At 38.5% G+C, this 16,963-nt stretch overlaps 1 protein-coding gene across 5 annotated transcripts in view; it reads right to left on the bottom strand.

Annotated features, from left to right (window-relative positions):
• The window catches only part of LOC126964841 (terpene synthase-like), a 36,390-nt gene extending 23,064 nt beyond the window's left edge, over positions 1 to 13,326 (bottom strand). For 2 of the 5 annotated variants that reach the window (XR_007729432.1, XM_050808158.1), the window contains exons 1-2: positions 10,985 to 11,088; positions 9,377 to 9,531 (exon numbers count right to left, since the gene is read on the bottom strand). Coding sequence is in view for 1 of the 5 variants with exons in the window: in XM_050808158.1 (XP_050664115.1) it covers positions 9,377 to 9,531; positions 10,985 to 11,026 (197 nt within the window). In the remaining 4 variants the exon portion in view is untranslated. The other 3 variants (XR_007729431.1, XR_007729433.1, XR_007729434.1) reach the window with 3 other exon arrangements.
• Positions 13,327 to 16,963: the final 3,637 nt, after the last annotated feature.

Raw genomic sequence — 16,963 nt, 5'->3', positions numbered from 1 at the left:
ATATAATTATTTTATAAATAAAATCAAAGCAAATCAGAATCACTTTATTGATGTAGGTCAAGAAAATGACACTTATCGTACAGCTGTTCAAATAACCGGAAAAATGTCAAACTCTACCCTCAAATTGATGGATATAAGACGAAAAACTTTCCGATGCTTTCCAGTATAGGCAGCTAAATAAACAGTTCTTCACGTCATTGACTCACGATACACGCCGCTATAATACAGATTGAGTATAGGCGGTCACAGAGCGTAACAAAGGCTCCATAGTACTCGCACATGATTTGTCTATTGGAGCCCGGTGACGGCAGGGTCGTTTCGTCTAAAATCGAACTTTTCAGGGAAGTCGATGATATGGTGTACATGAGTAGTGTTCATTGCTTTGCAGACGGCACAGGGTATGCTTCCTACTCAGCCGTGCCAACATGTCCCGGGATAGCGTCGACAAGAACCGGAACACACTTGTGTCTTAAATCGAGACTATGCTTTGCAAAGTTTCGAAATAGGACCGACAAAATTTAGTCCAATTCAACCCCAAGAAGATACAAGTTTGTGCGTTCACGGCTAAAAAGTCTCCCTTTGTCGTATCCCCTCGATTCGAAATCACTTCTCTAACTGCCACAGCCTGTATTGGCATACTTGGCGTCGATGTATCGAGCGACGTTCAGTTCCGTGGTCACTTGAAAGAAAAGGCCAAACTGGCCCCCTAAAAAGGTTGGTGTACTCAGTAAGGCGAGACTAGTATTTCACTATAAGCCACCGCCTGCAACTATATAACGCGCAAATTCGGCCTCACATGGAGTAGTGTTCTTACCTCAGGCCGGGTGTTCCCCAGTACCAGTTTCTTCCATTTGACCGCATACAACGAAGAGCGGCTCGAATCATCAACGATCAAGTCAACTCCGATTGGCATGATTTTTGGCGTTGCGTAGAGATGACAAATCAGATCAAATACGTATATTTCTCCCAATATATAATATAAAAGACGTGTAATAGTGTAGTAGATGTGGGTTCTTTGCATCTTCTACCGCATTTATCAAATGCTCAGAGGAGCTCTTCGGGCTAATTCCAGAAGCCGAATTCCACCACTGGATATTACGTGCATAGTACCACCCGTATCACGTTGACGTTTGGCATTCCACAAAAGCGCGTTTTGCAAGAAATTTCTTCCCTCGCACAGCCACTTTGTGAAATCAATTACCGGCAGCGGTTTTCTCGAACCGACAAAATTTAGAGACCTTCAAGAAAAGAGCATACTCCACCTTAAAGGCCGGCAAAGTATATCTTGACACCTGTTGTTGCGGATGTCCATGGGCGGTTGCCTCACCTCTTCCCGTCCCATGAAAAAAAAAAAAACCACAAAAGTTATACACCACCGTACGGGCACCTACTACCAGCAAGGCTGAAGAACCAAGAGCCAAATAAGCCCACACAAATCGAATATTTAACTGTCTGTACAAGATTAGTATGGCCCTAAAACAGCTTAACAGCTTTTGCCCTGTGCTGCCCCGGGGCGTAAAAAGAATGGGGTAGTCCCAGGTCCAAGGGTGTCGTAAGAGGCGACTACGGGCTTTTTGAAAGTGGGAGAGTCACGCTGCCGTCTTATGACGTCAGCACAATCGGGCCAGACTCGTCCGGGTTACTTACCACACTCGCACAGAATACCGGCGTGAAGTAGTGGCCTAGTGCCGCTATGTTTCGCATAGGTTAGTGTCGAGGACCGGAGCCAATCCCTTCCCCCCTCCCGCTCCCTATCACCCCCCCAACAAAAATATGAGAGCGGTCCTTAAAAATATATTACCCCAGGAGGGTACCGGCTCTACCAGAGTCGGAGAATCCCTCCCCTCGTATTCTGGGGAGGGCACAGTACCGCGCATATCTAAGGACAAACAGGGCAGCAACACCACGGCATCCCGCTCCACGCTTAATGTGGACTTCTGTAATATTAGGGGAATTCACTCCAATTTAAACGCCGTCCACCACCACCTTGAGACGGCGCAGCCGGCCTTGTGTTTCCTTTCGGAGACGCAGATATCTCGACCTAGCGATACGTCATATTTAACGTACCCCGGGTATAAAATTGAGCATAATTTCATGCCTCATGCCGGGGAATGTGTGTACGTTAGGAGGAATATCTGCTGTCGCTGTCTCGGCAATTTTAAGGATAGGGACTTGTCTACTCTGTAGATCCGCGTAGAGCTGGACCGCGTCCGCATCTATGCGTGTGTCTACAGGTCCCATAGCGGTAAAGCAGAAACGGATCACCTCATGGACTGCGTTCAAGCGGCATTTGATGACGTGCTTGCTCAGATCCCCTCCGCTGAAATCGTAGTCATGGGTGATTTCAACGGGCACAATGCCGAATGGCTTGGATCACGTACTTCAGACTACGCAGGGCGATCTGTGCATAATTTTGCATTGGCGTATGGTCTGTCCCAATTGGTTAAATCGCCAACGCGGCTCCTGGATGTGGATAGCCACATGCCGTTCTTATTAGATCTTCTGCTGACTACACATCCCGATGGTTATCAGGTCTTTGTCAACGCCCCTCTCGGAACGTCCGACCATTACCTGGTCAGGAGTGTAGTGCCTATCCGACGCCAACGTCGCAGACCACCAGCGACCCGCCGCGTTTTGAACTACAAGTCAGCAGATTGGGATAGGATGCGTTCCTTTTTTGCGTCCTACCCTTGGGGCAGGGTTTGTTTCCCTTCGAATGATCCCAGTGCCTGCGCCGTTGCAGTAGCCGATGTGATACTGCAGGGCATGGATATTTTTATACCAAGCTCTGTAGTACCGATCGGTGGCAGATCACAGCCCTGGTTCGATGCGTCAGTTAAAGCAGCATCTGAATGCAAAAAACAGGCGTATCGAACTTGGGTTGCGGCGCTGGGCTCAAAGGATCCGAACTGCAAAGTTCTGAAGAAGAAATATAACCGTGCCTCCAGATTTTTTAAGCGGCAAATCGCCCGTGCGAAATCGAAGCACGTCGTCAAAATTGGCGAGCAGCTTTCCAGTTACCCGACCGGAACACGCAAGTTCTGGTCGTTGTCGAAAGCTGCCCTTGGAAACTTCAAACAGCCGTCCATGCCGCCGTTGCACATGAGGAATGACACCCTGGCCCATACGACAAAAAAAAAAGCTGATCTCCTGTGCACTCTTTTTGCCTCCAACTCGAATCTTGACGACAACGGAAAAACACCGCCGACCATCCCGCGGTGTCAGAGCTCCATGCCTGAAGTACAGTTCCGACAGAAAACTGTTAGGCGAGCTCTGTTTTCGTTGGACGTCAGGAAGTCGAGCGGGCTGGATGGCATTTCTCCAATCGTGCTTAGAACGTGTGCCCCTGAGTTGACCGGCAGTACGGCTTTCGCCATGGTCGGTCGACTGGCGATCTTCTGGTATACCTAACACATAGATGGGCGGCGGCTATTGAAAGCAAGGGGGAAGGCCTGGCAGTTAGCCTGGATATAGAGAAGGCCTTTGATCGTGGATGGCACAAGGCGCTCCTCGCAAAACTTCTATCATTTGGGCTTCCCGAGAGCTTATGCAAGTGGACCTCCAGCTTCCTCACTGGGCGCAGCATACAGGTCGTTGTCGACGGTTATTGCTCGAATCCCAAGCCCGTGAACGCCGGAGTGCCCTAAGGCTGTGTGCTATCTCCCACGCTGTTTCTTCTGCATATCAATGATATGTTGGACTCCGCCAACATGCATTGCTATACAGACGACAGCACTGGTGATGCCGTATACACGGGTCATGCAGGTCTCTCTCGGGAAAACGTCGACCAGTGCCGGGAGAAACTTGTGTCTTCTATCGAGTCCTCCCTCGAGAAGGTCGCGGAATGGGGTAAGTTGAACCTTGTCCAATTTAACCCCCAGAAGACTCAAGTTTGCGCATTTACCACTAAAAAAAACCCCATTTGCCGTATCACCACTCTTCGAGAACACTTTCCTTAAAGCCTCGCCTAGTATCGGAATGCGGAGGAATCGGAGGGCAAAGCCAAATTGGCTTCGAAGAAACTGGGCGTCATAAATAGAGCACGGCAATACTTTAAGCCGGCCCACATTCTACCGCTCTACAAAGCACAGGTCTGGCCTCACATGGAGTATTGCTGTCATCTCTGGTCTGGCGCACCCCAGTATTAGCTCGATCCATTTGACCGCGTGTAACGCAGAGCAGCTCGAATTGTCGGAGACCTAGCGCTCTGTGAACGGCTGGATCATTTGGCGTTGCGTAGAGACGTCGCTTCACTGTGTGTCTTCTACCGCATTTATCACGGGGAGTGTTCCGAAGAGCTGTTCAACCTGATTCCTACCATCGAATTTCACCTTCGCACGACACGCCACAAGTTACGATATCATCCCCACCATCTGGATGTATGGTGGTCCTCCACAGTGCGGTTTTCAAGGAGCTTTCTTCTTCGTACTACGAAGCTGTGGAATGAGCTTCCTTGTGCGGTGTTTTCGGGACGATACGACATGGGTTCCTTCAAAAAAAGCGCGTACACGTTCCTTAAAGGCCGTTAACGATCCTATGATTCCTCTGGTGTTGCAAGAGAGTGTGGGCGGCGGTGATCACTTAACACTAGGTGACCCGTACGCTCGTTTGTCATCCTATTCCATAAAAAAAAAACAGCTTAAAAACAACAAGGAGCCAGGTGATGATGGAATTACAGCTGAGCTTCTGTGAGCTGGTGGTACTCATGTGCTTAAGATCGTCCAGAAGCTTTTAATATCCGTCATCCTCGAGAGCAAAACGCCGCAAGCACATGGCACAGCAGTGCCTATGCTTTTGAAGACCTTTAGGCCCATATAATTATCAGCGTCCCTTAGATGGGACAGGGGTGCTAAGAATCTCCAGGCAGAAAACATCAAAAATTAGATTAGCAACGTGGAATGCGAGAAGTTTGAAGAGTCCAGAAAAAATCTACAACGTATGCAAAGAAATAAAACGCCTAGAAATTGGTGTCTTGGGACTAAGTGAAGTGCGATGGACAGGCAATGGTAAGCAGAGAATAGATAAAGATTACACAATTTATTACTCTTTTGATGAAGACTCCTCCAACAAGCATGGAGTAGGAGTGATCTTAAACATAAAACATCTTAATATGACCGTAAGCTTAGTTAGTTAGCCCAAATCAAACAGAACCATGCTGCTTCAAATTGAGGCCAAACCTAGAAATATTAAAATTATCCAAGCGTACGCTCCCACCACCGATGGGTCAGATCAAGATATTAAAGATTTTTACAGTGATATCGAAGAGTTACTCCAGTTGACAAAAAAATATGAATTAAACCTAATGATGGGCGATTTTAATGCCAAAGTAGGCCTAGGCGAAGTTCCTGGCGTTGCCGGAAATCTGGGACACACACAATAGAAGAGACATGGAGCACACTAAAAAAAAAATCATTAGACATAAACAAATTCTTATTAAAAAGAGACTGGGTTCCTAAGCAGAGTTGGATAACCGAGAAAATAAATAACCTTATGGATGAAAGGAGACTCTACAAAAACTCTGATGAAACCAAGTACATGGAGATCGATAAGAGAATTCGCCGCGAAGTCCGCTATGTGCGCGATATCGAGGGAAGTGCGAGAGATTTATGCTAAGCACGATGCATTTAATCTACATAGGGAAATAAAATCTTTTATTGGCTATAAAAAGACTACACACCAACTTATAAATGAACACAACATCCCAATTTTGGATATGACAAAGAAAAAATACCCGTGGAAACAATACATCTCGTCAATGTTCGCTGATGATTCACGAAGATTAGCTGTAACCTGTGATTTGAGTAAAGGGTATTCTATCCTAAAAGACGAAGTTACAAAGGCTTTAAGAAAAGCTAAAACTGGAAAATCAGCGGCCCCAGATGATGTTCACATAGAGGTACTTAAACTTATTAAGGACGAAAATATTAATGTCTTCGTAAATTTTTTGAACGCCGTTTATGACTCTGGCTACTTAACCAAAGACTGGATAACGTCATCTTTCATTCCGCTCCCTAAGAAAGCCAATGCGAAAAACTGCGAACAATTTCGAACAATTAGCCTTATGAGTCAAGCGTTAAAACTATTTCTTAATATCATTCACGAACGCATAAGAACTAAATGTGACTCGAAGATAACCAGTTCGGCTTTAAATCAGGAGTCGGCACAAGAGAGGCTCTATTTGCAGTACAGGTTTTGGTGCAAAAATGTTTAGATATTCAGCAGGATGTTTTTATTTGCTTCATCGTTTACGAAAAAGCTTTCGATAGAATTTCATGACCGCCTAATTGCAATATTACAAAATATCGGGTTGGATGGTAAAGATATACGAATCATCCAGAATCTGTACTGGAATCAACGAGCTACTATTAGGGTTGAGAGTGAGGAGACCGCAGAAGTTGATATTGAAAGGGGTGTCAGACAGGGCTGTATCTTATCACCTACGCTATTTAATTTGAACTCGGAAACCGTAATAGCAGAAGCAGTCGAGGACTTAGACTGTGGAGTCAAAATAAATGTCCAGAACTTCAGAAGACAGAAAAAAATTGTTCGTTCACGGAGTGTTGCAAACAAAATGGTGACCACGTTTGTCTCCAAAACCGGCCATGTTGCGACTATTCCTCTTGAGGGACAAAGAACGGTTAATGCAGAATGGTATGCTAGCATTTGTTTGCCACAGGTCGTTTCTGAACACCGTAAAGAGAACTGCAATCATCCTCCATCACGGCAATGCGTATAATGCGTATATAATAACAAAAGAGTTTTTAGAGCAAGAAAACATAGAATTATTAGACCATCCGCCGTACAGCCCTGACCGAAGCCCTAATGATTTCTACACTTTCCCTAAAATATAGAATAAATTGCGTGGTCAGAGATTTTCATTACCTGAAGAAGCTGTGGACGCCTACAAAACGGCCATTTTGGAGACCCTAACTTCCAAATGCAATCGTTGCTTCAACGATTGGTTCGATCGTATGGAAAAATGTGTCAAATTTCGCGGAGAATACTTCGAAAAGCAATAAATACATTTTTAAATAGTAATGTTGTGTCACTTCCTTGATTCCCGAAATTTTCAGTGCCGCCCTCGTATACTCAAACGTCAAATTCTCTATGCATCTCATACGAGAGAAACTCTAAGAGTTATTGAATACAGTAAATAAATAAAGGTATTTTGCGAGCGAGTAGATTGCGAGCATTTTATTAGCGATTGTAAAATGTTTTTTATTGTATGTTGTAAGTAAATGTTATGGGTCGACCTGACATGTGAGTTCCAATTAATTCACGACGTTGTAGATGGATTTTTTATTATTAATATGATGCGGACAGGCCGGTTTGAAAAGCAGAAAAGTTCAATGGTATTATAGCAAAGAGTTTCAATCTGTATATCCGTTCTGTTTGGTACACAAGCCGCAGAAGGTAAAGTATATTTTGAACGCTTTCGTGATATTCGTGAGTCTTTATCTAATTGATTATAATGATGAATAATTGATCTACGCCTTCAACAACATCTGTGCTAATATTATAAATGTGAATGTGTTTGTTACGCTTTCACGCCTAAACTGAACCGATTTTGATGAAAATTATTACAGAGATAGAAGTGGGAAGGGAGCTTTGGAAATGACATAGATTCCCTTTTATCGCGAAAAAGGCTTCGTGGGGTTGAAATGGGGGGTAAAAATTCATTCATTGTCATTATCGGAGATAACACCATGAAAATTTGTATTTAGGTACTTGATAAGAAATAAATATTTGTTCTAGCGTTTTAAAAATTTATTTTTTATTTTATAAGTTTTAATTGACCTGTGTGGGGTGAAATGGGGTGATGTGAGTTCTATAGTAGGTAGCTTATAAAAATGTATTAACCACAACAGTTTGTAGTGTATTATTTACAAAGTGAGTATTTAAAAATAAAAATGCTGCCCAAAGTATTACACGCGCACGAAGTCGCGGGTAAAAGCTAGTTTTAGATATAAACACATCTTATCCTACATAATGTATTATTTACTTTACAGCTATTTTTTATACAATATTTTATGAATGTTTTCTTCTATATTTGAACTCACGAGTGCTCACCAGCGAGCATTGACGCCTATTTCACACTCGTCACCTACTTCACTGGTCCGAAGGATCTTTTAAAAATGGAGAAACATAAAACAGCAAATCTAAATTTAATTTTTTTATGCTTCCCAAGGACGCTGAAACAATCTAATTTAAAGTGATTATTATTACTTTATTTTATTTTATTTATTTATTTCTTATTAACAAAAAACATAATATTATACATATATACATTTCGTAGGTGTTTAAAAATCCATATCATTTTCCAAGCTCTGTTAGCAACAAGATCTACCATGACAAATTTTAATAAATTGGGGGAGTTTATAAAGGTTTATTCGCCATTCAGTTAGAACAGTCGTGTAAAATGTGTAAGTCATCTAAGTTAGAGTTTTTATGTACACTGCAAATATTTTGATAAACTAATTTAAATGCAGGGTCTTCTTTATAAAGTCATCATTACAGAATGAGAAGAATTGAGTTGGCAAGAAAAGCAACTGATGATTCAATATTTAGTTACTGTTTTTATAACATCTAAAATGGGATACAGATTTGTCATTTGTTCATTGTTATTTTTTGCCCACATATCAAATTATTCTAACACTTCTTTAAATTCTGCAAGATCTTCGCTATTTGTTTTTTCTATTTTCTTTCTTTTAAATACTATGATGGTTCAGGTACAGACAAATCTTCAGGCAAAACAGGCTGGCTCCACGCTCACCTACTTGTATTTGGGTAGGTATAGAAAGTTGACGTGGTCTAAAGCTAATGTGTTCGCTACCGGTGGTAACCAGAATCCGCAAGAATTATTGAAGATTATTAAAACTGCAACAAATAACACGACTCGACACAAACATTTTGTTTGTTATTGTAAATATAATATCTAAGAGGACGTGTGCAAGTCTGTCTCACGTATCGTTCAAACTTGTATGTATCTACCTTCTTACTTAAATAGTTCCTGCTTTTTGAAGGAAAAATGAACTAAGTTGACCATGTCGTGGTCTTACAACCATATATTACTATCTGCAACTAATGTAGGTTTGACAACGAAATAATATTTATTTAAAATTACGATTACATACCTATTTATATTATAGAAAAAACGCGATAGAAAGAGAGGCAGCTTCCAGATGAATAAAAGTGTAGGTTAATAGCGCTGTGCGATCTGTTTTGCACCTTATTGTATGACATCATTATCTTCTCTATATAATCTACTAAACTATAGTATCTTTGTTTGTTGTTTGTTTGTTGATTGTATCGCTAACAATACTTAAAAAAGACCAACATATAAAATTAATATATTATTATCAATAATTTAACTTACACAAGTGATGCGGTGTGTATCATATAAAAATATTCTGATATGAATTTTGCTTTTTCCTTTGGTATGTCGAGCCAGTAGTTGAATGCCATTGGAATATTTTTTCGATTTTGTTTACCCGATATCTTTAATATATGAGTGTGGGGTGAAAGAAGTTCCTAAAAACAATCAAACAATAATAGAAAAAGATGGTTCCGGAATAACACAATTAACATCTGGTGATGGGTGTTTACTTTGTAAAGCCAAAAGTGTTTCATTTGAGTCGTTAACTGTTAATTATTTTAATTTGAACTTCCTTCCCCGGTAGTTCCAGGAGGATGCGAGGATGTGCACCTTCAAAAACTTTTCTAAAGGGCCGACAACGCTCCTGGGATTCCTCTGGTGTTGCAAAAGAATGTAGACGGCGGTGATCACTTAACAGCAGGTTATACACTCGTTTGCCCTCTCTTCTATAAAACAAATTTATAAAATCGGTTCGGTATTTAAAATCAATACAGACGTTAACAACAGAAAGAGGTGTCGCCGTGAAAGCCTCACATGTTAAAACAAGTATCAATTAAAATATCTGAAGGTTTCCATATCACATAAAAATCTTACAAATGATAGCTTTAAAATTTTAAAAAGACTATTTATCTATGAAAAGTTTGAAAAGAAATTTATCTAAGGAAAAAGTCCTTTTCACATGCTATATTTATGTGTAACAATATTTTGATCCGTTTATTTAACGTCGTCTGTCTGTTTGTCTGCATTTAGCGTTATACTATGAAACAATATATATATATGTATTGTTGTACCGAACTCTTGTTATAATTCATGCTTAAAACTTGAATGGACCAGTTGAATGCTTCAGGGGGATTATGGGTTATACAACGGTTTCTGCCGTGAAGCAGTAATGTATAAGCATTATTGTGTTTAGGTCTGAAGGGCGTCGTAGCTAGTGTAATTACTGGGCAAATAGGACTTAAAATCTTATGTCTCAAGGTGACAGCGGCGCAATTGTAGAGCGGCTCAGAAATTTTGGGTTTCAAGAATCCTGAGTGGCCCTGCATTTAAATGGGCAGGGCGTATTAATTACCATCAGCTGAACGTCCTGCTCGTCTCGTCCCGTACTATCAAAAAAAAAGTACAATAAATTTTATTACTTAGAACCTTGAGGGTGGTCGCTCCATTCCCAATATTGTTAGACGGCACAGCAAATATTCCAAAAAAAGATATTCAATTTATAGTTTTCACTTTGTTACTATTTTATTCAATGTATTATAGTTACAAAGTTAAAAATTATTTTATATTAGTTTAGTTACTTTTATATATTCTTTGACTCAAGCAAGAACTAAGCAAGGTCGAATGTTAAATCCTTGAATATATTATCTTCTTCAAATATTTTAACATAATTGAACCAATAGATATTTTGAACATTTAATTTTACGCTAGAGAGTTAAGTAAATAATAGTTTTAATTATACTTATATTAAACTAATTTATCAAACAAGTGCCAATTTAAGAAAAAAAAATTACATAATATGAATTCAATACAAAACATTCACGATAATAATTATTTAATGTTATATGTTATTAAATTTTAATTTAACTTATAAATATTATCTATCATTACCTTTTCCATAAAAAGTTCTAATTCTTGTTCTTTTGCTGACATAATATAAATGAATATTATTTATTGTTGATACACACTTTATATTTACGAAGTTATTCAATTTAAATACAAATACACGCACTTACAAGCCAACGACAGTTATAATGTACTCAAAGAATTCTTGTTTTCTACATTTATATATATAGTTTTTTCCTGTCCGTTACCTCAAAACTCGGTCGTATAATCTTACTAAAATCGTGTCTTGAAAACTTACTTGTACTGTACCGGGATATAACTCATCCAAGAGAGAAAATCTTCAGAATTACACATGTCAACACAATTATGGTTTCTAATATTTAGCTGTTCAATGCAATATTTTACGATTATTTCTAAAGTCTTATACACTAGAAGGTAGGACAAATTGTCAAGTTATATCACATTAATATTCTAGAAATTCGAATAAAGATATAAAAAACAAATACGAAAATTTGTGCTTCTTTTAGCCTAGTTTTTGTTGCTAAACATTGGTACTAACTTATTTTACATAATATAGCGTTGTTAATCCATATTATTGCTGCTACAAAATAACATGTATGAATTCTCTATAAAACGCCTTTTGATGGGCTGAAATTTTCCGAACATTTACCATTATATTTTTTTTACACTATAAAAGTAGAGATTTTGACGAATAGAAAACAGACAATTTTTTTGAAAAAAGCTGATATTTTGACGGGTGAATCTTCGATTGAAAATAAAGGTTCTTTTTCGATAGTTGAGTTAAATTTTGAGGTAATGTCGAAAAATTGTAGACAGAAGTTGTATATCTTTTTATTACCTACAACTTTGCAATTTGTCTTTTTTCCATAGGACTTGCAGTTTTGCCGAAAATCGAACTAAACCGTTTTTTACCCTTAATCACCCCCCCTTTTCCACTTCCCGACCTCAGATCGCCCGTAATTTATTTTTCCTTTCATTTTTGTTATATTATGAAACTAACTGATGTTGTATGTAAGTTCAAAGTACTTAATGTTGTCAAGAATGCTTCATTTCATGTTATGCGTATTAAATGTTATTATATTGTAGGTCTTATATAGAGCTTCAAATAAATTGATCACTGCGTCAATACCGTTTAGTTATTTATTTCGATTCAAACTTATGGATGAATGTCAGTAGGAAACCAGTTTTCTAATAACCTACAGTTATTATTTCGTTATTATTATGAACCTGCATAGCAAAGCCGCTACTTTGAGATGACCCCGTCTGACCTCAATGACGATAAATTAATGGAACGTGATGAATGATCGTGAGGTGTGGGGCGACTCTGTACTAACACCGAACGGCGTTGTTTTATGTCAAGTTCTTGGAGAATGGAGAGTTGGTGCGACACTCGGTCCACGCAACTCTCAGTATTCTCCTCCAGCACCACATCCCCAGAGCATCAATTTTAATTTTCTCGACTAAAATATTATGGGAAAAACAAGTGTTTGGACGAGCCGGATTTTCGTCGCTTTTGTTATGTTTCTGTTCTTCGATATTTTCTTCAATTTGTCTATTGCAGGTATTGCTATCGCCATGCAGCGATTTACTTCATCTAGAAAAACTCCATTGGTTGAGATTAATGTACCAAGATATAGACTAACCGATTAATACCTCGAATTTAACTATAATAATTAACTTACAGGTATCTAAAGAGGCAGTAGTAAAAAAACTGCGCAGGCTTGATATTTGCAGCATTCAGGTAGCATGGCTTCCACCGTATCTATACTGTTTCAGTCTAAATGTCAGTTTGGCAGTTTCTTTTCAATATTAAAAGTGGCAACTTGTTAACAATATAATAAAATAATAAACTAAAAATTTGAAAATATAGCTCTTAGCCAATATAATTCAATATGTTCATGATTAATTTGTAATTTTTTTACGATTTATAAATAGACAATTCTCACCATGGTGTAGGTGCACTTAACACCAGGTGACCAGGTACGCTCGTTTGTCCTCCTTTTCTATAAAAAAACACTTACCTGGAGCAAGAATCATTTATTTAAATAATTGCAATCTCTGCTTGCTTTCAGTTCGACTGTCGTAAGAAGTATTATTTCTCACAATTTGTAAATCCTGACCTACCTATGGTCGTTGGTGGCTATCAGTTGTAGTATAGTGGTGTAAGTGGTGATTGAATAAATTATTTAATTCAAGTCTAACACATAACAGTTTAATCTTATTTATCGATTCACACACACATTAAGTACACTGGAAGTTAAACCATTACAATATAGGAAGGAGAAAACACAGTAGTTACAGGTACAGATATGACAACTCGACAGTTACACAGTTGACTATAGAACGTACCTACGTTTCACTTCGAATGATCAAGACTCGTCTGCTGTTCCGGCGCGGGCGCGGGTTTAGAACTATATTAGTCCTGCGCAGGCGCAATATTCACCGGTTGCCAGTAGTGGATTTCCACTGCACAATACTTAATATTTTATGTTGTATTATTGTAAATATTATTCTGTATGTTTGTGTGTAAGTGTATTGTAATTAATATAGTTAAGTAGCTTTGGTTATTTAATTAAGTGTGAATATTAATACTGATGTTATTCTAGCGTAATAAAATATGTATCATAGATAATAGTAATTAGTAATAATAAGCAGATAGTAATAAGTTATGTGTTGTGCAAGTGTATGAGTAGGTATAGTGTGTGTGTTAGTGTATGTATAGGCATACCTATAACCACTACTTTAATGGACGTTCATGTCATAATATGTGATTCGCTTTTATTTACCAGTTATCAATCTCTTAAAAAACGGTTTGGGTTCATTACGTTTCAATAAAGAATCAACCTGGCCGGTAACGGTTGAGCTAAGTAGATATCAATAACACGAGATTGTGAATTCTTATTTGATTGATATTTTCCATAAAATTTTTGTCAATAACATGCAGGTTTTTTCCGCTGAATTGACTTGGATTTTATATTCCATTCGAAAGCTAAAACAAATTTAGTAAACCAAGGCACTACTATTCCGGTTCTGTAAAAAAACGAATGAAATCGAAGTGAAGTAGCTTTTGCTTTAAATTAATTATATTACACAAGAACCATCCAAGTAACCCCAAATAAGTGAAGAATATCGCTAACTATGAACATGCAATACCAGATGTGTTTCTTGAATTGCCTGTGCAAGATACGATTTCCAACATTTCAGCGAAATTAATAAAGCCTTTTGAAAAGAAGACCTACAAAAAGCCTCACACAAGTCTTATATTTTCTACTCTTATTTCGGAATTAAATTTAAGCGTCAATCCAAAACTTAATAATTATTCCTACAGGACGTTTTAAAAACTTTAAATAGTTTAATGGCATTGGCTACAAAAGTTAAGAGTATGATTATGACAAAATATATCTTTGAAAGCACCCAAACCTGCGGAATATCGACGGCAGGCATCATACCTACGTGGTTTACGAGGCCCCCTTGATGATGGGGATTGGGATTGGAATGATGAATGGGGATTCACGCACCAATTTTATCTTTTATCCGCACTTACATAAATATAAAGTTATTTCATGGTTGTAATAGTATTGTTTACCACTACTCGTAAACATTTTTTTTTTCATGTATGAGGGGGTTAACGGGCAAGAGGCTCACGGGATGGGGGGAGGTGAGGCAACCGCCCATGGACATCCGCAACAACATGTGTCAAGAGATATGTTGCCGGCCTTTTAGGTAGGAGTATACTCTTTTCTTGAAGGTCCCTAAGTTGTATCGGTTAGGGAAAACAGCAGCCGGTAATTACTATTATAATTTCTATTATTGTTAATTCTAATTAGAAGCCTGTAATTTAATATTATTATATATATATATATATATTATTTAATAAACATTTAAAGTAGGTCAAACAACAGCTTCTTTTCGCTGTGTGTGTGTGACGGAACAGGGCGATCGAAAGATGGCGGTGTGCCGTCGCATAGAGATATTGACTGAGCGACGACCGGTTGAATGCGGACCTCATAAATAATTAATTTACTTTGGTTTTACTCTTTCTGAATATTCTTAATTAAGTTTGTCGCTAGCTTTATATTTTTAATTTTGTTTATCATTACGAACTCAACTCATGTTAGCAATCCGGACAAATCTTCGTACATATGTACGTCAACGTGATGCGGGTATTATTTAGCATTTTGACGTAATGTCCGGTGATACAAATGATGGAATTCGGCCGCTGGAATCAATTCGAACAACTCCTCTGAGGACTCCCCTTGATAAATGCGGTAGAAGATGCAGAGAGAACCCACATCTCTACGCAACGCCAAACAATCAAGCCGATCGGAGATGACTCGATAGTCGATGATTCGAGCCGCTATTCGTTGTATGCGGTCATATGCAAGAAGCTGGTACTGGGGAGCACCCGCCCAGAGGTGAGAACAGTACTCCATGCGAGGCCGAATTTGCGCCTTATACAGCGCCTACAAGGCGTGGCTTATATTGAAGTACTATCTCGCCTTTCTGAGTACACCAACCTTTTAGAGGCAAGTTTGGCCTTCTCTTTCAAGTATCAGGGAGCGTCCCTCGATACATGGACGCCAAGTATGCCGATACAGGTTGTGACAGTTATCGAAGTGATCTGGAATCAAGGGGATACGACAAAGGAAGAGTGTTAGCGGTAAGCGCACAAACTTGTGGCCTCTAGAAGTTGAATTGGACTTAATTTGATTGACAAAATATTGCCATTGTAAAATTCGTATCATTGATTGTGGTACACAGCACAGATTACTCTCGATGAGATGGCACTCATTATTTGGCAGTGGCATAAATAACTATTATTTCATCCTGTTACAAATTGGTTATAACAACACTTTTAAAGCATATTCCTACTCCAAATACCCGCAACCTTAACACAGGTGGCAAGTTTCTTTTTAATTTCCATCATGCGAGCCACTTGTTATAGTCATATAAAAATATATTATTCGACTATTTACTGCTTATAATAAGGCTTGTGTTAATATATAAATTATTATATACTCATAATAAAAAAATATGTGCTGATTGCGTTACTAATTATTCATAACAATTAGCTGAGTAATTATCGCAGGGTTATATCAAAATTAATCAAGAGATTAAAGTAACAATAATATTTTATTACAACATAAAAACTCAACATGGGAAGGTTATAAGAATATAAAATATATAAATTTATAAAAATAGGTATTATTATATAACCAGCTAGCTAGACCAATCATGATCACAAGAGCGGCCTTAAGTAATAATAATAGTTTAAGGTGTTCATCCTTAAGTGCCTTCACCAAGGATTCACCAAGATTTACAATCTGATATTATTAGTTACTTAAATTTTGAAATGTCTTAAGTTGTGAAATATCTTTATGACTCACGTTGGTTTGTATATTCAAATTTATTTGAAGACAATAAATTGAAGTCCTATTGCACTCGAACCGGTATTTATTTGATTCAGTGACCCTTATAGAACCAACTAGTATTGTTCGCATAAATTATCACACCTTATCCCTTTTTAGACCTCAATTTCTATCCCTATACCATGGGATGTACTCTCTTTCTTCGAAACGAAACTTCGTAAACGAACGATTTTAAAGCGAATTTTCGATAGTGACCCTACTCTATATTGTTTTCGGACACAACAACGAACTTCAGAACTATAGACAATATTCATGAACAAATGGTGAACGATCGCAATGAATGTTATTTGTATCCGACTAACTTGAAGAGTAAAAAGGCATAAAAGGCATTTATTTTCTCAAAATTGATTCCTTTAGAATTCTTTTTGATGTCATTTCTTATACTACTAGATACTACTACCGCTTCGGAAACAAATGGCGCTCTGAGAAAGAAGCGGCGCAAGAAACTCTCCCAGCATTCTTTTTTATGCGCTCTTTTCAATAAAAATAAACAATATTGTACAGTCGCTATAAAATAATCACAATCTAGTCCCAGGCTGTCCGATCATTTAGATATTCAGCAGTGGAGTAATAG

The sequence above is a fragment of the Leptidea sinapis genome, chromosome 6, assembly GCF_905404315.1.
Source record: "Leptidea sinapis chromosome 6, ilLepSina1.1, whole genome shotgun sequence".
Taxonomy (NCBI): domain Eukaryota; kingdom Metazoa; phylum Arthropoda; class Insecta; order Lepidoptera; family Pieridae; genus Leptidea; species Leptidea sinapis.
This window is presented reverse-complemented; position numbering and strand designations above follow the sequence as displayed.